Source organism: Etheostoma spectabile, unplaced genomic scaffold (genome assembly GCF_008692095.1).
Source record: "Etheostoma spectabile isolate EspeVRDwgs_2016 unplaced genomic scaffold, UIUC_Espe_1.0 scaffold00006376, whole genome shotgun sequence".
Lineage (NCBI taxonomy): Eukaryota > Metazoa > Chordata > Actinopteri > Perciformes > Percidae > Etheostoma > Etheostoma spectabile.
The window spans coordinates 1-25,906 of NW_022603366.1; the positions used below are offsets into that span (position 1 = coordinate 1).

At 41.5% G+C, this 25,906-nt stretch overlaps 1 protein-coding gene and 1 long non-coding RNA gene across 2 annotated transcripts; both read right to left on the reverse strand.

Annotated features, from left to right (window-relative positions):
- Positions 1-5,337: 5,337 nt before the first annotated feature.
- Positions 5,338-25,478, reverse strand: LOC116678039 (uncharacterized). Its single transcript, XR_004329148.1, has 3 exons — positions 25,444-25,478; positions 24,816-24,818; positions 5,338-5,495 (listed from the first exon to the last, which is right to left on the reverse strand). It is a non-coding gene; the product is annotated as an uncharacterized LOC116678039 (long non-coding RNA).
- LOC116678038 (secreted frizzled-related protein 3) lies at positions 6,605-24,129 on the reverse strand. The gene is made up of 7 exons (XM_032508140.1): positions 23,715-24,129; positions 14,592-14,840; positions 13,308-13,343; positions 13,098-13,157; positions 10,762-10,827; positions 8,307-8,511; positions 6,605-6,670 (listed from the first exon to the last, which is right to left on the reverse strand). Exons 1-7 carry the CDS (start codon positions 23,920-23,922, stop codon positions 6,634-6,636), a joined length of 861 nt encoding a protein of 286 aa, XP_032364031.1. The 5' UTR covers positions 23,923-24,129; the 3' UTR covers positions 6,605-6,633.
- Positions 25,479-25,906: the final 428 nt, after the last annotated feature.

The window sequence follows — 25,906 nt, forward strand, 5'->3', positions numbered from 1 at the left end:
CCAATCTAGGACTAAACACAACCAAATATCGGCCAATCTAGGACTAAACACGACAAATATCGGCCCAATCTAGGAATAAACACAACCAAATATCGGCCCAATCTAGGACTAACCCGACCAAATATCGGCCCACTCAGGACTAAACACGACCAAATATCGGCCCAATCTAGGGACTAAACACAAACCAAATATCGGCCCATCTAGGACTAAACACAACCAAATATCGGCCCAATCTAGGACTAAAACACAACCAAATATCGGCCCAATCTAGGACTAAACACAACCAAATATCGGCCAATCTAGGACTAAACACGACCAAATATCGGACCAAAACTGGGTTGTACAAAGCCAATATTGAATTGACACTCAACTAGTGAACAGAAAGTGGTCTGCAGTGAGGTGAACAAGCCTTAAGGAATTGATGAGTAGATGCAGTAATCGAGGCTTCTGGCTGTTTGTTTTCGTCTGCCCTCTAGTGTTAAAAAAATCACTTCATGCAGCTTTAAGTGCTTTCAACAAGGTCAGTCAGTATGAAAATATTTTGTGTGACCCGTTTGCTGTCTCAGCACCTCGGGGACATGAATAGAACCACTCAGCCTCGGCGAACAGACTACCCTTTATGCTGCACCAACACCGGTGTGTTTCAGTCAGCTGAAGTCAACATGGAGGAGAGGAGCGGAGGAGGAGAGGAGAGGAAGAGAGCGGAGGAGGATAAGGAGGTGTAGTAGCAGCAAATCCAGGAAAACATTTCTCTCTTCTCTCTCTCATGGAAACGGCAGCTGAGAAAACACTGCTGGAAATTAGTAGGCAGGAATACTGGAAACGGGCCCCCACACACACACACACACACACACACACACACACACACACACACACACACCCACCACACACACACACAAACACACACACACAACACACACACACACACACACACATTCATGCTGCTGCTCTGTTTTGTTAAAAAAATTTACTCCCATCAGGGAAATGCTGAAGGTCTAAAGGGTTCAACTCCTCTCCTCTTCTAGTTTGATACTCTTATCTGTAGTATGAAGATTTATTTCCGCCTTATTTTAAAAACGAACGTTCACATTTTTTACGGGTCATCATTGTGTGGTCTCATAGAAAATGTTTAACCACCAAGTCGTTGCACGAGCGCCTCATAACTTCAAACTTAGCCTTAGCGGCTAAGTTTGAATTTAGAATTATGCGTCACTAATTGAATGAGGAAAATTGAACAGCGCTGTGGAGTAAGGTCTGGCCACACCACAGATGCATTCTGGGACAGGAGAAGAAATGCTCTAGGTTCACTATGTCAGTGCTGGGACTAACTGGCAACCTTTCCAGGTGTACCCTGCCTCTTGCAAAATGTTAGCTGGGACTGCTCCAGGTATAGCTGATGGATGGATGGATGGATGGATGGATGGATGGTGGGTGGATGGATGGATGGTGTTGGGTGGGTGGTGGGATGGATGTAGTTTTCATGGCTGCAGTTTGGTTGTAAAGGAAGTTAAACACAGTGGTAGAGTGACAGTGAGACTTCCAGACACAAACACCAACACACTTCAACTTTAATGTTGTCTAAAATCTGTTTTATTGGTTCAAACTGCTGTTAAGTAAAAAGTAGTGTACTATTGAGAGTTACTGTGTTTACATGAACAGTTACCGTGTGATAATGAGAGCAGAAGCTGTGTTCAGACAGCAGTAAGTCACAATCAAATGACCAACATAGACATTTGGACCTCCACAGTAGGAAAAGCACAAGTTTAGATACTTAAATTAATGATAGTTGAATTCCATTTAGCTGCTTCAGGTTCATTAATGTATCAGCCGACCTGTGTTTTCATACTATGCTGTTGACATGTCTGGTGCATAGGAAGGCCTTTTAACTAACCTTGCATCTAATACGGATGTCTATCATAGTTTCTTCCTAACAATCGGCTGGATAAGAACAATACAAATTGCACATATTACTTTCAAAAGAACTAAACACGTCCGCTGCATAAAAGGCCTTTCAAATATTTTCACCATTGTCTATCCTGTTCCTTTTAACAGGTCTGATAGACAGAACAATAAAATTGAACTGTAAGTATGGTCGCACAAAGGCAGGTTGGCACGAGGGATTCATCGCGTTTGTTCTCTTGCTTGATGCTTGCCAACAATGCTGGCTACACTATTGGTTATTATTGGTTGTCGACGTCTTGCTTTTACGAGAAACTTATCAATCTTTGTCTACGTGCGTACGTGCCTTGGAAAGGTCCTAAGTGAACCAGATGAGGTGCAGTGTGTGCGGGAATTTTCATTTTCTTCGGGGCGGTTCCCTGCACCACAAAGGAGAAAAGCAAGTTGTTTGCGTGCTGATTACTATTATTTTTTTTTACACTTTCAAACATTAACAGTCTGTTGTTTATTGGTTTGTGTGAAATGGAGATAAATAAGTGATTTTGATGAATAGGTTAATGAATAGTAGTTTGTTAAAGGTCAGTTAAAAATCATGTCATTTATGTAAGTATATTTGTAGGAGGCAACACTATAAGCTTTCAGCTAGCATAGTGATGTATGTCTGAGAGGAAATAGGACTCTTCTGCTCATCTAGGGCATTTGTGGAAAGCGTATTTTTGTGTATAGATGACCGAGCCATTTGGTTTTCTTCCACTAGTACAGTTGCTGATTAGGAAAACTTATCCCTGTGTTATGTTCCTGTAACCATGAACCTTGTTGTCCTCCGGTCAAAATGCTAGACGTTTTTGTCACTTTTTGATGCTTTTAACTCTTGTAATAAACGCTTTTGTCAATGCTTTAAAATAAATAAATAATCATGGTCATTAAACATTGACATAATGACATTATACCTCATTGAGTTTAAGAAAAGCTGAAATTATTAATTATTTTGAGCGATAGTTGCGATCGGTGGATGTGATGTAAAGGAATGTCAAAGTTTAGTTTAAAATGCTATAAAATCAAAAAGAAAACACCCAAAATTCAGTGAAAATAATGATTCATTTTACCATATGTCCATGTATTTTGGGCAATTTGATTGAAAGGAACCCACGTTTCTGATATAATTCTTTGAAAATGTGTCAAATTTGATCCAAGGAAAACACAAGGGTTAACTTTAGTCCGGTAAGAAGATGCTCCAATCGGTGTCTCGGACTCGCCCGTTGGACTCGCCAAATATTTGGTGGACTTGACTGAGTTCAGCACATACGCTTTTGTTAAAGTAACTTCCGCTTTCAAAACAATAGATAACGCACGCTCGTTCAGACAACAGGTATTACTTTAATTCAAACTCCATCTAGAACAGACGTTATCATTGGTCGCCTGGTATACACCTGGCCGCATCATACACCTCAATTATCAGGTATTAATCCGTTTTCATTTAGGCCACAGGCACAAGGTCAGAGAGCTCTTATCAGATTGGTTGTCGACTGTCCATATAGCATTTTGTCATTCTGGCAAAAGCTCCACTTGTTGTTGACTGCGAGTGTGAACCCCCCCCCAAATCTGTCTCTCTTTACTTTGTCTTCTAAATGTCGCCGCTCGTCTCCTCAGCGCTCGTTGGAGATGAATGATTATTGGCCTCGTCGTCTCTGGTCCAGTGCCAGCGCGGACGGACGGTGGCACATTAGCGTGGTCCCTCCCACTCTAAGCTGCCATTTATAATTGTACATGGCACTTTGTTTCGACTGTGTCGCTGCGTGACTGCACGAGGCTCACTGAGCGCTCGCTTTTTGGAGAAAATAGTTACATGACAGTTGGTTTGGAGAAAATGACAAGCAACAGGCTGAACTAGTTTGTGACAAATACAGGTTGATGTCCTGGTCTTGGACTCGACAATGGCGGACTTGACTACAGCCCTTGTTTGTAGTGTGGTGTACTGTAGCACGGGTAGAATTCAGCCAGGGGTGGCCTCTAGCTCACCAGTAAGAGCGTGCACCCACCTAGGCTGAGTCCTGCAGCGGCCCGGGTTCGGATCCGACCTGCAGCCCTCTGCTGTGTGTCGTCCATCTCTCTCCAGCCAGTTGCCGTTAGGTTTCCTGGGCAACGTTAAGGTCTTCCAGGGCTTCCAGGCACAAGGAACCCCCCCCTGTATATTTCTGTTTAGCAACGAATTATTGGTCAGTTGTTTTCTAAGTTCCAAAGTGTTTGGACTAGTGCTGTCAAACGATTAAAATATTTAATCACTTTAATGTCGTAGTTAACTCGCAATTAATCACACATTTTGATCTATTCTAAAATGCCTTGATTTCTTTTTGTCACATTATTTTTTTCATTTTAATGATCTTAACATGGAAAAGTGGATTGGCTCGCTTTGTGCAAATATTTTTTTTATTGAAAACAACATTGGCATATAGTCCACGGTAGTGTTCAATTTCACACTTACATTCTCACTTGGAGCAAATGACAACGACATCTCTCCATTAGCTTTGTATTGCCTGAAGGTTTCCTTCTTGTCTATTTTGTCTGCTAGCAAACAGATACATGCCTAAAAGCTGCATGCATTTAAGTCAAATATCCAAATGTTAGTTTTAGACTAACTATATGTATGTCTGTAAGTTAAGCTGAAGCATTTTGTTACCATGTCAAATATCTAAATGTCAGTTTTAGGCTAACTATACGTCTCTAAGTTGAGCTAACGCACGTAGCGTCCGACATACCGTTAGCTTAGTGTCTCCTCATTCTCTTTGCTGGTTCCTCACGTCTGTTTCCACTTTTGTCTTCAGTAAAGCTCAGTTTTTCAGGTCAGCAGCTTATGAAAACTTAAGTTCTGGGTTCTTTACATTGTTGGTAGTGAATATCACCACACGCAGCTTTTAAGCATGTTTCTGTTGATTGCTAGCAGACGTAATTGACGCGGTGGGAACATTCACTTAAAACAAGTCGATGTAGAGCGGAGGGTTGTTTTCCCCCCCGGTGGGGGCGGGACTTAAATGCTCCCTGTCTCTATACACTTCACTAAGTACATCTGTACAATCTAAGACAACGCCACATCCAACAATACAGAAGAAGTAAACTCTGTTTGCCCACATTCTGCTGTTCTTGTTGCAGATGGTCTTCTTGCTCCTGTTGCTGTGAATGTTATTCTTTCCTTTTTTGGAGTTCATTGAAGTAAGGTCATCACTACATATCTGTCATAGTCCAAAATGTCCAAGTCCAAATGGCTTTTGTGTTGTTTGAATGTCCTCAATTAAACATGTTTGCAAGTCACATGGCCAACATCCGGGATTATAAGAGACTGTGACCATGGAGAGGAGCTGTGGAGCCAACACTTAACACTTAAAGAAAACATTTGTTCCACAAAAAGTGTCATGTTGTGCGTAGGACACGACGGACACACACAAACACACACAGACACACACACACAGACACACACACGCACACATACATTTGTGCAAAGAAAATACTGACAGAAATCAGACTTCAAACAGTCTGATAGATGAAGAGATGAACTACATTCAGCTACAACAGCCTGTGATAGTGCAATATCTACACACACTCTCACACATTCACACTCAAACACACGCTCTCAGATCTCAGTGGCGACTTGGCTTTTCCGCCGCACGATCTGGTCCCATCTCTGAATAGAAAAAGAGACAAAGTGAAGTGAATGATCGGTCACCTAAACCATGGATGTAAAATTAAATCTGGATACAGCGTTCAGGCACTCCGCTCACTTGAATGGGGATTAAATGATTAATAGGTCTCTTGTTGACTTGTCAAAATGTTATCCGACCGAATGGATCAAATTCTGATAGTAAAAGTGTTTTTGGGCCAGAGGGGCATCGTGAAAGACACTCCTTCTATACATTTGTTTCAAGCTGTTAGAAGTAATGGACTGAACAACTACAACTACCTACAGTATTATTTTATACCCAAATTGCATTCAAATGTTAACATTAAGCTGATGCAACAAGATGCATGAAATACAGTTCAGTACAATTTAACTTAAAAGGTGCCCTGCCACACAAAACAGTGCTTTTACATATGTCCGGCCCATATGTGTTTGAGTTATGTGGTGAATGTGAAAATGAACTGCTACCTCCTGTCAGCTCTGGCCACTGAAAAGAAGTAAGAGGAGAAATCTGGCCAATCACAACAGCTGGTCAGTCTGATGTCACGTTGCCTGAGCTCATTACTATTCACGAGCTCGCCCAGTTGCGCTGGGTAAAGGATGTTAATATCCAGGCTCCCATTGGCTGGCTTTTAGCCATTCAGACTCAAGCAGCGTAGCGCGTTGAATTTGAATGAGAACTGGCACAAATCAAGCCGAGTCTTCCTGCAAGTTTCTATACCACGCTAGAATGGCTAAAAACAAAGTACTAACGATGTTTTTTCCATGGTAGCCACTAAGTAATGAAATACGTGTGGCAGGGCACCTTTAAAAAGCGTCCACCTGTACGTCTCGCTGTGTGTGTGTGTGTGTGTGTGTGTGTGTGTGTGTGTGTGTGTGTGTGTGTGTGTGTGTGTGTGTGTGTGTGTGTGTGTGTGTGTGTGTGTGTGTGTGTGTGTGTGTGTGTGTGTGTGTGTGTGTGTGTGTGTGTGTGTGTGTGTGTGTGTGTGTGGTGTGTGGTGTGTGAGTGTGTGTGTGTGAGTGTCTCTCTCTCCGCACCTTGAGTTTCTTGCCCATCTTTTCCTTCACCTTTGAGCAATGGAGCTGTCAATCAGGAGCAACCTGCAACCACAAATACAGAGTGAGGTTTCCCACAGGGTTTCATAGTAAAGGGACTCTAGCTAACAAGGTTATAAAACCTCAGTGTCTCTCTCAGCGTCAAATACAGACGCAAAAATCCTCCTAGCGTCTTATGGAACACACTGGCGGCGGCAGCAGCAGGAAGATGACGTAGTATTAAGAGAGACAATGGTAGAGAGTATTATGAAAGACCGAAAATCTGCATAAGGAGAATGGTTGGGGCGGGTGATGTGTTAAACAACACAAGACAAAGACAGGGTTCTTGTCCTACGTTTAATTGAAACGTACATTTTGAAACCCCACCCACCATCTTTCACTAAACCCAACTGTCTAGTTCTTGTGCCGCTCAAGGGTTAGACCCGAGTCCCAAGAGCGTCCAATTGTGACGCCAAGAGTCCCAACTAGTGGTGTCTAGATATGATGCTAAGGAGATGTTTTGCGTCAATAACAAACGGCAAAGGCATATAACCAAGCATCGCTTTTTGACACAATGTAATGTGTGAATGCAGCATTCCCATTTGGATGTGCACCAAAAGTGGTCCAAACAACCTTGGTACGCTTTCAAATGAACTGGAGTGGTTTGGTAGTAGTTGGACGTGATCCGACTTGGAACTGACCCACTACGTATGTGTACATAACGATCTTGCACGATTTGTAATGACGCATTTCGGTTCGCTTGGACTTTACTCAGCGTAAAACGAAACCGAACCAAGTGGAAATTGCTCCAAGTTTTACAACTCCACTTATTCAGACCAGAACAAACTAACTATAGTGTCTTGCACGCACAGCGCAAAGCCCGACTGTCAGAGTTAGTTTAAGACCAACACAGTTGTCAATTTCCCATCCAGCGCCCACATTGTTTAAATAGCAAATGCACCGGCCCGTCTGTGCATGGGGTGCTGGTCCTACAGGGAGGCGTGTTCAGGTGCATTCTGGGTGTATTGCTATCTTTAGCAGCGGGAAGTGATTGCACCATTGACCAACAAAAACCTGGTCTAAAGTTAGTAACACAGTATTCATTGTTATTTTAACAGCGAATTAGTAAAAGTAAAGTCTGCAGATCAGGCTGAAGTTTGATAACCACAGATGGACACATGCTTTACCCAAAAGATCCTGCATTGAGTTATCGGCTGGACATTAATCCAACTTTCCTGGAGGAAAACTTTTTTTTTTTTTTTTTTTTTTTAACGTACAGAAAGTGCAGAACAAACTTAAAGAAAGCGTGTAAATAAAAGCATCGGGGGGGGGGGGGAAGTTAAAAAACCTTAAAATAAGTGCTGAAGAAAGCCTTGAAACAAAAGTTTCAAAAAGGTGCCAGACAACACTTTTAACTGGACGTCTCCTTGTTCTCGTAGCCAAGGAGTTAAAGATCGTATCGACCGGCTGGACATTTATCTACCACATCTAACCACTTTCCTGACCCTGATGACGGAAAAAGTAAAAAAATAAAAAAAACTCGCAAATGAATGTAAACCAAGCATTGAGAAAAAAAAAAAAAAAAAAAAAAAAAAACCTACAGAAAGCGGCTGACATCTTAAAAGAATTTTTAGAAAAGGTTTTGAAAAAAGGTTAAAACACCTAAAACAAAAAGTTAAAAAAGGCGCCAGACACTTTTTACCTGGACGTCTCCTCGTTCTCGTAGCCCATGATGAGGAAGTCCTCCCCAGGAACAAGTGGAGGACACAGGCAGGAGGACGAGTAGTAGAGCGTCTGCGTCTCCTTGGGAATGTTGACCAGCGAAGACTTGAACACCTCCTTCACCTCCACCACCGCCGTGGGCTCCAGGCCGCGGTTCCTCACCTCCCTCACCCTCGCTCGGATCACTGGAGGACACAGGCAACACCCTATAGTCATTCATTCATTCAGCCTTTATTTAAGAGATGTTCCGATACCAGTATCGGTAAAGTCTCCAATACTGCCTAAAAGGCTGGTGTTGTATCGGCCAGTACTGGAGTCTATGCACCGATCCGCTACCATGTAATTTAGCCCCAAAGAAAATCTACTTTAAAAGTACTTTGTTCTTCTTCCATTATGAATGACTGTCAAACTGGATAATAAAAGAAAGTTCAACAGCGTTCGTTGTTTTTTTAATGTTTCACAAAGTTTACCCTAAAGCCGCCTACACAAAGGCGATTGGCTCTCTGCGCAAAGGTCATCGAGTGTGGCTAGGAAGCCGTTCAGCGGCAACTAGGTCAAAGTTGAAATCGCAAGTTCAGGTATCGGAATCAGGAAGAAAGAAAATGGTATCGGGACATCTCGATTTTATTTAAACAGGAATTCTCTAAAAAGTAAAATGTCGTTTTCAAGGGAGAAAAAAGCCGCACCCTCTTTAGTCGATTAGTCGAGTAATCGGTCGTTTTGGTCTTAGTCCAGTCAGATATGTTTGGTCGATCAGTCCAGTTTTTATTTTTTTTATTTTTTTTTGAATGCTTTTTCATCCTGAATGACTTCTTTTCAAGAAATTAGGAATACATTTCTGGTAAACACAAGAGTGGTGATTTTGCAGGATTCCTTGTGGAGGAAACTCAGTTTTACAGATTTCTTGACAACCACATCTCTGTCGATTAAAGGGGAACTACGCAGGTTTTATGTGGCGTCATTTATCTTAACCGAACAGCTTCTGAGTCATTGGGATGGTTAAAATGAATTCTTTCGAGTGAATGCTGGTTGTCTCGCTCCCCCCTAGTCTCTGTGAGCAGTGAAAAACATCCTTGCAACTTTTGGCCGGCGAGTCCCTCCTTTGCAGCGCTGTGGAGGAAGGTCTGGCAATGCGAGACCAGTACCAAAGTGGTGTAGCAGTGCTGGATTAGACTGTAAAACCAGTGTTATTAGCAAAGAGAGCGGCAGCTGTCAACTTATAAAGACCACCTTGTTGTGCACTCTGATGTGCCCCCACGCTTCACTGAACTCCTCCGTTGTCATTACATCTGAATATTTTGAAAGTGAGCTCTTGTTTTTAATGATGGCTGGCTGAAAGACAAAATAAAAAACTAAAAATCAAATCTACCCCAAATGGATTCTGTGGCCAGAAGCATTAGTGAGCTCAGGAAGTCCACATGGAAATCTGTGATGGATCTGGCAAATCAAGCCTGCGTGCGCTCTTTAATCATGTGGAAAAGCCTTTTGGGCATTTAGCTTCAGTGGGTCTAATTTAATCTAAGTAACCAAAATTTTCCCGCTACACGAAGGAGGAAAATCAAGTTTGAGAGAGAGAATTTGCTCAAGAATTTTCGTATACTAAAATAAGAATGTAGTCCAGCAGAAGTGTTAGGGAAGTAAAGAGCCAGACTGATCTCATGAAATGGTGCATGTATGACACGCCAATGCATATGCCATCAGTGGCGTGTTATCAAGACACATACTCTCTTTGTGTTTATCAGCACCATTCGGCCTCCATTGACTTACATTACCTTGCGATTTCGTGTGAATCAACGCCGTAGCGAGTATGAAAGGGCAAAAATCCGCGTAGTGAGTTTGGTCGGCGGGGTGGATGGATGGGTCAAACACAGGAGTCTCACCCAGGAAAACAGGGGTCGTGTCCCGCATGTCACATTAGTTAAAATGTGGAGACATTTACCTCAGGAAGAAAATGTGGAAGGCAATGAAAATAGGGAGGTTTTGTTTTGTTACATTTCAGTGTTTTATCGTGAAAGGTAGACACGGAAGAGCCAGCGTTATGGCAGCGTTTTGTTTTGTTTTCCTTCAGTCTTTATTGTGTGGTTGTTTAGTTTATTTATTAGTGGGGGAGGTGATGGTGCAGTGGATATGCCACATGCCTTTTGGTGTGGGAGATCCGGGTTTGATTCCGATAAATCCACCAAGGTGTCCCTGACACTTAACCCCTAGTTGCTCCATAGGTGTGCAATGATATGTAGCGACTGTAAGTCACTTTGGATAAAAGAGTCAGCTAAAAGTAATAATAATGTAATAATTAATATCCAAACCGCTCAAAATTGGAAACCCCAACACACAGACAGACACCTCAGTGGGATAAACTATGGGGAGAATTCAATGCTCAAATCAACAACTTATTTCATCAATAATATTTTTGATCAATGTGTCCCAGATGACACCGTAGTTGTAGTTGTTCCTCTCATAGTTTTTCAAATTCATCTTGACGTTCTTACACTTACAGCGATCTACAGACACACAAACAAACACAAAGTGGGTAAAAACCAGACAGACAGAAACTGTGTTCAGGACCTATGAAAGTCCATGTTTCCAGACTGAATTTGTCACTTTGTGTTTGTGTTATATGGGACGAATCCTAAGCACTGGAAAGAGTCCCAATGTGTAGGAACTGCGAGCGTTAGGGTTAACTCAGGATGGTTGTTGGTTGTGTGCAGGTTGAGCATATAGCCAATGTAATTATTAAACCTTGTTTACTTACCTTGAACGACAGACTGACATGACGTGTCCAAATTGGTTTGCTTTCTCAGACACTTGGGCATTTTTCAAGCAAAGGTTGGATATATCAGCGCTTTTAGAAAGCTTCAGATCAGCCACTTGATCAGAGTTTACAAGTCAGAGACTTGTTATTACAGTTCCTTAAATATGACATGAATGTGGCAATATGTAATGCGATCATGATTTGCTAAAAACAAAAATATGCTAGCAAGATTTAAAGTCAATAACATTGCGTATAGGGCTGGGCAATATGGGGAAAATCTAATGTGATATTTGACCAAATGCCTCATATTGATACTGCGACGATATTGTAGGGTTGACTATTTGTGCTTTCACAAAATATTCACACAATGAGATTTTTGATAAATAATCGTCAGTAATGTGGATATAATGACTAAGTGGGTAAAGGCAATATTAGAACAGTTACAAAAGTCTGGTAAGTTTAGAAAATGACATCCCTTTACTGTAATGCAGCCTTTAAAACCAGGAAAAGACAACACTTATGCCATATTACGATATATGCAAAATTTAAGACGATCAAGTCTCATATCACGTTATTGATATAATATTGATATATTGCCCAGCTCTAATTGCGTGTACTTCACAATCAATTAAAATAGTATAAACAGTATATTTAACAACAAGACAAGCTAGCCTCAGTCATATCATTGTCCACAAATCAATAAGACTTTCATAAAACAAATGATACGCCATGTAAAGGGTGCAATTTTAGGTTCAACACTGGGGAGGGGGGCTGAGATCTCCACATATCTAGCAAAAACTGTTGTTTTCCATCTGAAGCGCGTTCGGGTTGTGAGATGATCACTTAAAGTGTTAATTAGTAGTCTTTAGAGGGGTTGGTCAGTTGGTTGTGTTACCTCTGGAGTCCAGAGCAGGCTTGTTTTTTTTCCCCTTTATTTATGCTAAGCTAAGAGGCTGCTGGCGTTGGCTTTATTATTTAACCCTCCTGCTGTTCTTGTGTCAAATTGAACCAGTTTTCAAAAAACTTACTATATCAGAACTATGACAAATGGAAATTGGAAAAAAGTGACAAATGACAAAAAAGCTACAAAAACGCATAAAAACAAAACAAAACTATTTTATTAAATGCTGAAAAAAAGTGACCAAAAAAATCCCCATCAAAACATCAAAGGTGACAAAGAAGTTGGGAAAAAAAAACATCGGAAAAAACGTAATAAAAATAAAACAAAAAGGCCAAAAAAGTGACAAAAAAATAGTAAACTGTGACAAAATAAATTGGAATAAAATTGACAAAAAGAAGATAAAAGAACAACAAAATGTTCAAATTTCAACACAGAAAAACAAAGTTGCATGGTCGACAAGACAACACAAGGGTTAATGTGCAGGTATGAGAGGTATTGATCATGAATTTGGATCTTTTTGGAACTATTATTTATTTAACTCTCGGTCCTCTAAAAGCCGAGCCCCTCCACAGAGGAGTAGCCCAGACAGGAACAGAGGTAGAGACCGGTAAACAGGGTTTGGGCTAAAAGGGATAGAGCTTTTCCCGGAAGTTACACAAAATCTAGTCTCACATTGTCAGACCTTCCTACAAAACGTTGCGGAGGAGCGTCTGGTTTGTCCACACAGCATTCTGGGATGGGAGAAAAACGGGCTCTGGTTTACTGGAATTTCTTTTAAAAAATGACAATCGTCATGGGCGGTGCTAAGATGCAGACGGATTTACCCTGCAGAGAGTCCTCAAATCCACCGGAATTTGAAATTACAACTCAAAGAAAGTGAAAGGTAACGGACATCCAGCTGAAAAGAGTGAAATCCGGTGGAATACACGACAGCACCGGAGCCGTCCCGGGAGTGGAACGTCGTCTTACAAATCTAGAAAGGCGTGTTTATTCCTCAGAAATGCTTTAATTCAAACCACGATTGGTCATTTTCGTCCCTAATCTTAACAGTCTCTTTCTCAGCTAAATGCCGTAGCTGTATCCCTTTTCTAGCCATAACCAGTAAACTGACAGGTTACCTCCATTTGGTCCTCTGCAGTGAAGGTTGTTGGAGTCCATTAGGAAGTCTGGACTGGATTCTGTCAGAGGATCAAACCCAGGAAAAAGACAAACTGGTTAAATTGATTTTTGTTCATGTGCATGGGTATGTCAGTTTTATTCACCAAAAATGCTGTTTGTGATTAAAGTCAACCTAATATATGGAAAGGATGTTCAAAGGTCAGTCTCACCTGGGTTACACCTGGCTGGGTCCTGGTAGTATGGATCTACAGAGACAGAGAGGTGCTGCTCAGTGGCAAAGAATAGCAAATATCGAAGCACCTTAAAAAAGTCCCATGGCATGAAAAATTCCCTGAGTTTTTTTTTAACATTAATATGAGTTCCCCCAGCCTGCTTTTGGTCCCCAAGTGGCTAGAAATGGGAACAGGTGTAAACCGAGCTCTGCGTTTGAGAAAATGAAAGCTCAGATGGGCCGATCTGGAATATTGTCCCTTATGATGTCATAAGGGGCAAAGTTACCTCCCCTTTCTCTGCTTTTCCCACCCAGAGAATTTGGCCCACCCATGAAGGAGAGACATCATGGCTTTCAAACAAGGAAAGTAGCAGTTGGTCAAAGCCACACCTTGTCCCCCCCATCAGGTTCCCACCAGGTGAAAGACTACTTAAGTGGTTTCACTTTGTGCTTTTGGTCTCTAAATGCCACAGCTAGCAGTGATTTATGACAAATGGTCTGTGGCTGCTTTAGATTTCTATTCCAACCGGAGACAAACCTTAGAATCAGCAACTTTGGCTGGCTGCTGAAAATCCCTGGTATAACATGGGAGCGATCAAACCGTGGCTGAACCTCAGCAAATCAACAAATCACACCGAGGGAAAATCCCCAAACCCAGCTGAGCCGCGGCCCGCTCGGAGACACGTGGGTGTATCGTTACGGAGGTCAAGGAGATTGAGATGAGTTTGATTTTTTTTTTCCAGGACTTGCTGGTTCCAGGACCTGTTTAAAGAAGCGGAGGACAGTGAGGGTTTTATTGAGTGTAAAAAAATGGAGTGGGCCGCCTGTATCAAGGAGCTCTTTGAGAAAGTCAGTGGAAGTGAAGTCGGACGGGAAATGACTCACACTATCTGTCCAGGATGGAGCAGAAACAAGCTGCCGAGAGACGAAACCTGATCGAGAACAGCGATAGGGTTCAGCTAAGCTGGGAAAACTGTGTTTTCTTTGGAGAAAGTGTAGCGTGTTACAATTCTTAAATATCGTACTTATCTGATACATGCCAAAAAAATGGAACAAATACTCGGATCAGCGTAGAAAAAAAAATATCCCCGGTGACTCTCCTGGTTTATTGAGCAAGTTACATTTCCCTTTTCTACATTTTTACTTTCTCTTAGCCATGTCTCAGCTTTTTCACCCGCTTGTACAAAGCAGTCAACATGTTTTTGACCTCAGCTGCCCTGGAAGACAAATCTCAGTCAGAAACATACTACAGATGATAATAATACAAATAGCGTAGTGATACCTGGTCCGTCTGCCTTGACGATGGCCTCCGGTGAGATGCAGACTCCGCGGTCATACAGCGGCAGCTCGCTGCAGGCCAGGCTGTCGGGCCAGCTGTGGTTGTAGCGCTTCATCACCGGCTCGCAGCCATTCTTTGCCCGCTCACACACCGCCTTGCACGGTTTGATGGGCTCGTGTTGGAAGTCGATGGTGCAGATGGGAGCGTACATGGCACACAGGAAGAAGAGCAAATCCGGACTGCAGCCGGTACCTGAACAGGCCGGAAAACACAGGAGTGTTAACGAGAGTTTCTCTAATTGATCAGTGAGAATATCTATAATATATTGAGTTGAGTCAATTTAACCTTCCTGTTGTCCTCGGGTCAAATTTGACCCATTTGACCTCTGTGCCTTGTAATGTTACTGTTGCCTACTCCACTGCCGTTACTGCAAAACCTCAGCTCTGGGACTTGCCGGAAGTCGGTTTATTATAGAAAGTTTATAGGTTGTCACTCCCCGATGTTAGTCACGTGCAGATTTGACCCATTTGACCCATTTTAGAAGAAGTTCCTATATCAGAAATTTGAGTTTCTTTTAACCAAATTTCAGATCACATTCTTGCCGGAACACGTCCGGTTGTGTAGTCCGGTGTAATCTGGTTTCAGTGTCTTGCCCAAGGACACTTTGACATGGGACTGCAGGACCAGGGATTGAACCACCAACCTTCCGATTGGCAGTTAACCGCTCTACCACTGAGCCACAGCCCCCCCTAGCCGTTGTATTATTTAAGATTTGACAAATAATACAACAATATGCATGAACGTGGAAACGATTTTTAATAGGTCTCCTTTAAAATGGCTTTACAAAACCTTTTGTGTACGCAAATCTAAACTTTAACGAACACTATCAATGCTTTAGGTCTCTGAGTGTTCCTCATGGCGGCGGTGGACTGTTACCCCCTCGCCATATCGCTCACAGAAAACGAGCCAAACAAAGCCGTCACTCATGGCGATATCAATGTTGTGTGTGGATGAAGCATTAAGGTAATTTGACTCATTTACCGGCCGGCTCTGTGCCTTGTAATGTTACCACTCCACTGCCGTTACTGCAAAACCTCAGCTCTGGGACTTGCCGGAAGTCGGCTTATTATAGAAAGTTCATAGGTTGTCATTCCCCGATGTTAGTCACGTGCAGATTTGAGTCGCGCATGTGTCACTTTGCGACGAGTGAAGATGTGAGTCGCGCATGCGTCACTTGTTACATGTAGAATACAAGTAACATTACAACTTCCGTAATGTCAATACAGTAAAAACGGACCTACTTAACAAAGACTGTTCACTGCTGGCTAAAAGTTAGCATCAAAAACAACAAAGGTTGTCAGTTGAATGGCGTTTTGAGCTAACGTTAGCAATAAAAACAACCATAGCTAAAATGTTTTTGAAATGATTTCCATCTTCTGTTATTGTTTGTAATGAGAAAAGTTTATTATTTCATGGATTTATCAAATTTCAGTATGACACGTTATGCCGTGAATTGTTAGAATCTGAGGATGCGTGACTCAAATCTGCACTGGACTCACATCGGGTAGTGACAACGTTACCCAACCAATGGTACAGATAAAAAAGGGCTGCTGCTCTGACCATGCTGCTACGTTGATTTGAATGGAAATGGCCCTTCTATCCATTTTATTTCTATGGCCCTGATAATGCCACATCATGCTGTCGGTTTCACTCAGGACGGGACCAGACAGAGGTCTTCACTGGGAACGGGATTGCCGAGCGGCAGGGCTGAGGTTTGGCTGCACAGCTTCACAACAGAGTCCCGGAAATACTTTGAACTGATCTGAAGTGATCTAAAACTGCTTCCTGTGTTCTGGCCTGCAGGTCATTCATTAGGGACATCTTTCTGGCATTGCCTTTCCACTCTGACCTCAGCTGAGCTCTGACTTCAGCCAAGAGCTAAAATGTATTTATTGGAGACAGACGTGCATGCGATGTGAAATGTCACAGTTGTTAATGAGGTTGTCCACATGAGGGTTTTTTTTTTTTTTTTACTGTTTAGGACATTTAAAAATGGGTCTGTGCCACAAAGTTTGAAATGTTTACATCATTCAAAAAGTGCTTTTCAAAGTTAGTTCAGTTAGCCGACTTAATGCATCATCTCTGTGAATCAGTAATCAAGTCCTGGTATCGAGACCCTATTCTCTGGACTAGACTGGGACTCGCGCACTGATGACTTGGACTCAGACTCGAGGATTCATAAAATAGGACTCGGAAGTTGGATGAAGTTTCTGACTACTGGTATGTGTAATAGGAAGTGGAATTTTGCTATTCTCAGGAGTCGGGACTAGACCTCAGGTAACGGTGACTCGACTCTTTGGTGACTTGGGTTTGAACACTGGGGACTCGAGACCTGACTCGGTCTTGGCAGTTGGTGACTCGACTACAAAACTGCTGTGTATATTGTAGCTTTATTTTTTTAATTTCTTCATGAGATGCACAATGAAACTTGACAGTTAGTCACAGAGTAAAACAAATCAAAACCATACATAAAGTGTTTCTTAGGCTATGTTCCCATTTGGGATCTTATTTGACGAGAAAAAAGTTGACTAGGGTATTTTGTAGTAAAAAAAAAAAAAGTATTTTGGTTCCAAAAAGCAGCCAAGAGTGTCTTCTGTTGCTAAGACAACAGCTACAGTCTCCTAGACCGCTATGTGGAGCGGTGCTAACGTTAGATAAATCAAAGTGATGGAGCGAGCTAGAGAAAGAACAGAGAGCGAGAGAGGTGCTAAAGTTAGAGAAAACCAAAAGGTGGAGACGCTCCGAGCTGCAAAAAGAAGTCGGCGGTGGCGTTTAAAAAAGTGCTCAAGACCATTTTAAAAACATGGTTTACTCCATAGGATTATAAAGTAAAACAGAAGCTGGCGTCTTTCAAAAAAAGACGCAGACATAGCCTTAATGTGTAAAAAATGCTCTTTATGCTCCCATAAGTTGATACAAAAGGCAACGTTGCTTTTTTTCAAAATTAAATTATTGGAGCACAAAGCAGTATTTTTCATTTGTCCTGCACCTGCCAGAAGGTGGGATTTGCACACAATTTCTATTATAACTGTTTGTTCCCCAACACTTTGTCTTTCAGACCAGTGGAAAGAAAACATTTATCTTATTTAACTTTGTCCATTTGTTCCTGTGGATTTCTCCTAAATTCAGAGGGAGATTCACTGCAGAAAGAGACATTAAGACAAAGAAAGTGAAACTGGGGAAACAGGAGACTGTAAAAACAAAAGAAAAAAACTACAATATTTTACAGTTTCCAGACACGGATGGTGCATGTACAGAACGTGCAGGTTTGCAGAATAGCATTATGAGCTCAACTTCTCTAAAACACACAGGTTGGGATAGTCGGTATCAGCTGGAGTGTCGAGGAGGAAGAGAAAACACAAAGAACAGGAAAAAAAAGAGCTTTCACCAGTTCCAGACCGTTAAATATTGAAATAGTACTGGACTAAAGGCTTTGATCCATGCCTTATTCATCTGAATCTTGTGCATGTAAGCTACAAAACTCACTCAACCTTTTTTATTAATTTCATAATACCGTGAGTGGCTTATCTAATGAACAGGGGTGGGGAAAATAATCGATTCTTAGAGGTATCGAGATTCTCTCGAGAACGATTCGACGCTTAGTTCTGTTAATAATCGATACAAAATAAATTTCAAAAAAGTTACTGTCTCCAGACAAGTACAAATCAGAAAACGGAGTCACTGAAAGGGGATGGGATAACAACAACTTAGAGCAGTGGTTCTCAAACCTTTTTTCAATAAATGTACCCCCTGTGGATTATTCTCTGTGCCAGTTACCCCCTGACCAGCGCAAAGCCAATCAACTAAACAACTTTGTAACTGAAAAACATTTAAATGCTACTTCAAATGTTTAAAATCCATTCCTTTTTTAATTTACTAGTATAGTAGCAATTTTCAAGGATTTATGCATGAATGCAAAAAAATCTCATGTGCCCCCTGCAGTGCTCCAAAGTACCCCTAGGGGTACGCGGTCCCCATTTGAGAAACACTGACTTAGAGTTTAGGCAAGAGTGTAGCAAAAAACTGTTTGTACAGTGTATATATATATATATATATATATATATATATATATATATATATATATATATATATATATATATATATATATATATATATATATATATATATACACACACACACACAATATAATAAGATAAATAAAATAATTATGCAAAACACATATAGGCTGTTGATCTACTTCATCACATTACCTGTGACCACTTCATGTTTCATTTTCTAAGAAGCCAATTCTCCTCCGTTTAAAAAAGGTCCCAAAAATGTCACTTTGAGTTTTTTTTAACATTAATGTGAGTTCCCCCAGCCTGCCTATGGTCCCCCAGTGGCTAGAAATGGTGATAGGTATAAACCGAGCCCTGGGTATCCTGCTCTGCCTTTGAGAAAAATGAAAGCTCAGATGGGCCGTTCTGGAATCGTTACATGACCTTATGAGGTCATAAGGGGCAAGGTTATCTCCTCTTTCTCTGCTTTGGCCCTCTAGAGGATTTGGCCCACCCATGAGAGAGAGACATCATGGCTTTCAAACAAGCAAAGTGACCACACCCCCAAACCTTGCCCCCCCCCCCCCCGCTCTTTTTCAGATTCCGAAATGGCTGAATTTTGGCAAAGAAATTTTAGATATGATATCAGCAGTGTATTTTTCATTTTATCTGTAAAAAAAAAAAAAAAAAGTAACAGGCAGGGAAGGAAGGCCAGGAAGACAAGTGGGAAAAACAATTTTGATAATTACCACAGACCTACATGTTTACCCTAGCTTACGATCCAATCAAGAACCACAATGAATGAACACTGTTCGCTGTATGGCTAGTAAAGCTGGTAATGGTCGTCTGTTTAACACAAGTTTTTAGCTGTGACTGTCGTACCTGAACCTGCTGCATCTTAGCTGCTGTCTGTAGATTCCTCCATGCACAACCAGTATTCTTTTGGATGTTTCATATTATGCAAATGCAACAGCGGCGATGTTGTGTGTTGTTTAGGGTCCTCGCAACCACGAGACAAATCGGCATTGCAAATTCAACATGCAGCCGGACTCGAATGGCCTTCTTTTGACTGAAAGTACCGCCAAACATCACTTTTTCTGCTCATGAGTTCCATTTTCAGTCGGCAATGAGCCCAGAGTAGCGTGCCTAGTGCAAGGATAGAGTTTGGTGGAAAACAATTCTAAGGTTCGGCAGAAACCAAACACCGTCCAAAAGCCCAATATTTGTCTGACTCCGAAGCTGTATAGTTGATTAGGTGCATCCCTGATTCCTATAACATTCACATTGGGAGTATGTTAGCATCCTGATCTTAGCATTTAGCTTAAAGCACCGCTGCGTTTGTGTTCAGACTGTAGGCAAAAGTGACCCAAATCCGATTCATCCTATATGTTAAATCATTCGTCCTGCCACTAATTTGAGGGACATTGATTCGAGATCTTTGAAACGAGTGACGCTCTCTCTGGGAGGTTTCCCAACAAGCAGAAATACTTCTAATACGACCACATTTTAGGGATCGACCAATTATCGGCCCGGCTGATTATCATGGCCGATATTTGGCTTGGTTTGCAGATGATCTGTGTATGTATTGTACACTGTTTTTTTTTTTAAAGCTTCAGTTTTATTAAAATAGTTGCTCAAAACACTTGAGTGTAGGTATGTTTTCACAAGAGATTTGAGAAATATTTCCACTTTAGGGCCAAATTATCTCTTTATACGTTGCTTTGGAACAAATTTGGACGTCACTACACAGAAGGCTGAGTTTATTCTGAACATTTTGATATGAAAATCAGTTATATGCAAATACTCTTAGAAGGAGAATACAAGAAGACATCTAAAAATGCCCTAAGACCTCAGGAGGATTAAACTAACTTGTGTTGGAGCTTGTAACATATTAAGAAAATGTGAAAAAAAAAAAAATGTTCTTACTGTAAATAAATACTGTATTGTTATCGGCTTCATTAACTACTACTAATGGGTGTTGACCCCGACCCTATGTTGTCCTGTGAGTTTACACTAATGAACACAAAGTAGCTGTCTTCATTTAAATGTATTTTGCACAAACCTAATATTGGTTCTATATGTTTAAAAGGATAGATATTAAATATTCTCCCGTAGATATTCAACAGGAGAATGAGAAGCCACAGCCACTGCCAGTGATCTGGATTCTGACAAAGTTATAGTTTGGGGCTTTTATCCGTCCAGGTTTCTCTCTGAGATCTCTGCAGGTGAATGCAGTGTGTGAGGCTTGCATCATTTAACCCTCGTATTATTTATAAAGCATAAAGTAGACTATAACTGAGCACCCAATTCTGTGTTACATTGTTTTGGCAAACGTCATTACTACCACTATTTTTACACTTCTTCATGGAATTGATGGTGAGTAAATCTCATTGACATGAAATTATGCCGAATAATTGAGTAAAATAGACAGCAATTAGGAATTATCTTGACTAATAGTTAAGGTCAGAGGGTGTTTATGGGTGATTACAAATATTAACCCGGGTAGACCAGAAAAGTAGTGATCATCAATTAGAGTGCGGAACCATCCATGTTATTTTTAGGAAATTTGGTTAAAAAGCCATGTTTCTGACGTAGAAACTTTGAAAATGGATCAAATTTGACCCAATGACAACAGGCGGGTTAAATGTTGGATTTAAAGAGGAACTAGTTTGGATCAACAGCATATTTCCACGATAATTGCTTCCCGCCGGATGACCCTCGCCTTCTGCTCTCTGTGTGTTGCTGTGTTCGCCCTTCTCTTCAGGAAACCCCAAACTTGGCAAGTTGTGAAGAACGTGTGGATGGTGCAACCAGGCCGGCCTGCTCGGTTCTTTTAGGGAATAATTGTAAACGTTCACAAAGAATATATTTAGGGCTTCTCCTCTCTATCTGGGACGTTTTGGGACGATTGGTGGGATTGCTGGGGACGAAGTACACACAGAGATACACTGGTAAGAGCTACTGAGGTCTAACCATGTATCAGCTGATTTAAATAGCTCACGTTACTGTATTGTGTCAACAGTTAACTTCATTTGATATGGTATGCGTTTTTTAAGTGGGGTGCAAATGTTCCTCCGAAACAAGGTCCTTCCTGAGACTATTCAGCTGCATCCGGCACTTAGCACCGCCCAAGATGATTGTGATTGGTTTAAAAAAATGCAAACAACCCAGAGCGGTTTTTACTCCTATGCCAGAATGCGGAAAATTGAGTTGTCGTCAGTCAGTTAATTAGTCTATTAAAGAGTTCATTAGCAGGTTAATTAGTACTAAGGTTGGGGATCGTTTTGGGTGTTTCCGATATCGTTGCTAAAACGATACTTTTAAAAGCGGAACATATATATTTTTAACCATTGTTTTAATCCAGCTACTATCTAGCGGTAACATAGCATCCCTTGCAGCAATGCTCCTGGAAAAAATAAAGAGTAAGGCACCTAAATTTCCTTCTTACTTGGTCTCGTTACTACCGTTTACATCGGAACCGGTGCCCTAATGGCACCACGTTTCGGTACCCAACTCTAATTGGTACCCTCGTATATTGCTCATCTCCTCACACTACATCACCCCTCCAGGAACCTAGAATCATCTAATCTAATCTAATCATCTAATAGCTATTCCACAGTCTAGGATGATAACAAAGGGGATCACGCCTCCTCCGTTGTGGCCCTGAGACTCTGGAACAAATTCCCGTTCATATTGGGTCCTTCTCCACTGCATAGAGATCTTTAAGTCTCAGCTGAAAACACATTTTTATTCTTTGGCGTATGTTTTATTTTAGGGCCATTTGTAGAGCGATGTGTTGTTTGTATGATGTGTATATTTTTATTGTCTTCCTTAAAGCAGTTTGTTCAGCATTGGTTGGTTTTAAATGTGCTCTGTAAATAAATTGACTTGACCAGGCTTCTAGCAAATACCCTTAAAAAGGTGTTAAGAGAATGTGTAAAAACGGTCTGTGTTGGTGTCAGTCAGTTAATTAGTCCATTAAACAGTTAATAGGATAATTAGTGACCCAACTTCTAGCAAATACCCTAAAAAAAAGTGTTAGGAATATATGTAAAAAATAGAGAAGATACTCTTAGACCTTGGAGTGTTAAAGTGAGAATTTTAAGATGAAATGTTTGACTTTATTTTCAGAAGTCAAAGACATTTTTTTACCTTAGGCCTAATCCTTTGCAGTACTGAACTCACATTAAGTGCACCAAAGCGTTTGAGTTGTCTGTATAGGTGTCAGTCAGTTAATTATGGCAAGACATCTAGCAAACACCCTTAAAAAGGTGTTAAGAAGAGATGTAAATATCAAGACAATGCCCTCAAACTTCAGAGGATTAAAGTTATAATTCTGACTTTATTCTCAGACCTCTAATATATTAGACCCCAGAGTGTTCAAGTGAGAATTTTGAGATGAAATGCTTGTCTTTATTTTCAGATTTCGAAGACATTTTTTCACATTGGCCCTAATCCTCTTCCTTACTGAACTCACATTAACCCTCACGTTGTCCTCTGGTCGAATTTGACCCATTTTCAGTTTTTTCATCCCAAAAAAAATGGGCCTTCGAAATAAGATGAAAATGTCAACATTAGACCTATCAAATAACTTTGGAAAAAAACATCAAAAAGCACCCTCAATAGAAAAAGTGAAATTTTTTTTTTAGAAAAAGCAATAATAGTGAAAAAACCTTTTTTCATGGTTGACGGGAAGACAACACAAGGATTAAGTGCAACAAAGCCTTTGAGTTGTCTGTAGGTGTCAGTCAGTTAATCAGTGGCCAGGCATGTAGCAAATACCCCTAAAAAGGTGTTAAGATGATATGTAAAAACTGACAGAGGATTAAAGTCATAATTCTGACTTTATTCTCAGACCTCTTAATAGGCTATATTAGACCTCAGAGTTTCAAAGTGAGACTTTTGAGAATTCAAAGAGATTTTTTCACATTGGCCCTACTCCTCTTCCGTACTGAACTCACATTAAGCGCAAGCGTTGGAGTGGTCTGGAGGGGTCAGTCGGTTAATTAGTGCACCAAAGAGTTAATTGGCGGGATAATTGGTGACCAGAACTTCTAGCCCAACTCACCCAGCAGCCCTTCAAACTGCTCGATGGCCAGCACCGCGTTGTCCTGCGTGCTGTGGTGGAGGTGGTTCGGCATCTTGGTCATGTTCCACGGCATGGACCGGCACAGCGGGATCCGCACCGACTCGCAGGACGCAGCCCGGACCGCCGCAGCCGGCCACAGAGCGCAGGACACGGCCAGCAGAGACACGGAGAGTCCCGGGAAGAGCATGTCGGTCGGTCGGTCGGTCGGTTCAGAGACAGGGGTACGGTGGAGTCACGGCAGCGCCGTCGGTGCTTCGGGTAAAGTCTCCGCCACTCACGGGGAGTTAGATCCAAACCAGGACGTGGTTTCGCCGCTGATTGGTGCTTTCTGCGCCGCTGCTGCGGTCCGGTCTGCGGGCAGCTCGGAAGAAGCGGGAGGAGCTGCTTTCTTATTCAGACTTTCACCTCCTCCTCCTCTTCCTTTATCCCTCCTTCTCTACATCTCCCCTCCTCTGCTTTCTTCTCCTCTTCTCTTATCCTCCATGCTGAAAGATAGATTCCTTTTAGATGAAAAGTCAACACCAGTAAATCCGTTAAAAGCTCTAAAATAGGTTAGTCCATGTTCAGAAAGGAGTAGGAAGAAGTTAAAACAACTTTCTAGTCCTACCCCCTTTTTTCTATTTTTGAACTTTAGTTAAATACAATTTTTTTGTTATGGTTCACTTATTTATATATCTATCAATACACATACATGCATATTTACATACTTACATGCACACTTGCACACACACATACTCACACATAAGTTTACACACCCATGCTGTAGTTGACTAAAAAGAGGAAAAAATCTATAGGAAATTGATCTTAATTCCAAAAATTAGGATTCTTTAAGGATACCACTTTTCTTTGTGAATAAATAAATGTTCTTCCTTATAATACAGGGGGCCATATTCCCGTGGAGGCAGGCAGATTTTTATTATTAGAGGCCCGTTATTTTACAGATACAGGATACTATGCATCCTGATAAAGTTCCCTTGGCCTTTGGAACTAGAATACCCCCCCCCATCACATACCCTTCACCATACATAGAGAAAGGCACTGGGAACTTTCCATAAGATCATCTCTCAATGCAAATCAAACCAGCTGTTAGGCTAACTGAAATAACACCACTGAGGCCCACTTAGCTGCTTGTGAAGAAAGACTCCATCTCCCAGCATGCCCTGCAGGAATCCTGCTGTCTTTTTACTAGGGCAAACCCTGCCATTAACACAAAGTTAAGTAATGGAGTATCTACAGTTACATTTGACTGCTGTCAAACAGTGATGTAACTGTTTGACCGGCTGGTGCTGACCTTTGACCTAGACAAGCTTACTACATTAACAGTTCTGTTATTTGTGTGTGTGTGTGTGTGTGTGTGTGTGTGTAACCCACTGGGTTGGTGTGAGATAGCAGTAATAGTTGTCAGATGTTGGAGGAGCTTCCCATGTTTGGGTTGAGTTAAAGCCAACACACATGGTGTCTCCGGGTTTTCTGACTCATGAATCAACACAGAGACCTGAGTCAGCACTCTTCCCTCCATCCCTCCCTCACTCCTTCTTTCTCTCTCTCTCGCTTTCTCTTTTGTTTTTGTTGTCGGTTCTCATGATTTCATCGCTGCGAGTGTGTTTGTTTCTGACGTAAAAGCTGCTTACATCTGGCAGGAAAATCTTATCAGTGGAACGAACACACACACACACACACACACACACACACACACACACACACACACACACACACACACACACACACACACACACAACACACACACACACACACACACACACTTAAAAAGGTCAGATTTCAGCCAAAAAATGTTTTCCCTCTTTGTGTGGACATATTCTTGGAAACTACCTGAATCTTTCCAACATAAATAAGACTGCAGCTGTGCACACAGAGAGAAAGTAATCTACAACAATTACAGATTTACAGAGGAGTTAAGGTCAGAGCAGCGCTAGAAGAGGACTAGAACGCTCTTCACTCCCGATGGACTGGTTTATGTGTTATGCTAGTAGCGGCTAATGTAGCCTGGAACATCCTGCCTGCAGAGAATCCTCACACTCATGTGGTACACACACACACACACACACACACAATCACACATGATACCATGTTACATACTGTAAGGCAGTGGTTCCTACATTTAAAAAAAAATAATGAAAAAAAAATAAGGTTCCCCCTTTGAATTTTTCTTT

Excerpts from the sequence above, each read along its gene's own strand:
- LOC116678038 (XM_032508140.1), bottom strand. The coding sequence starts at position 23,922 with ATGCTCTTCCCGGGACTCTCCGTGTCTCTGCTGGCCGTGTCCTGCGCT. Across the intron at positions 13,158-13,307 it reads CCCAGCCAGGTGTAACCCAG|AATCCAGTCCAGACTTCCTA; the intron begins GTGAGACTGACC and ends ATCCTCTGACAG. Across the intron at positions 8,512-10,761 it reads GAGGAACAACTACAACTACG|TGATCCGAGCGAGGGTGAGG; the intron begins GTGTCATCTGGG and ends TGTGTCCTCCAG.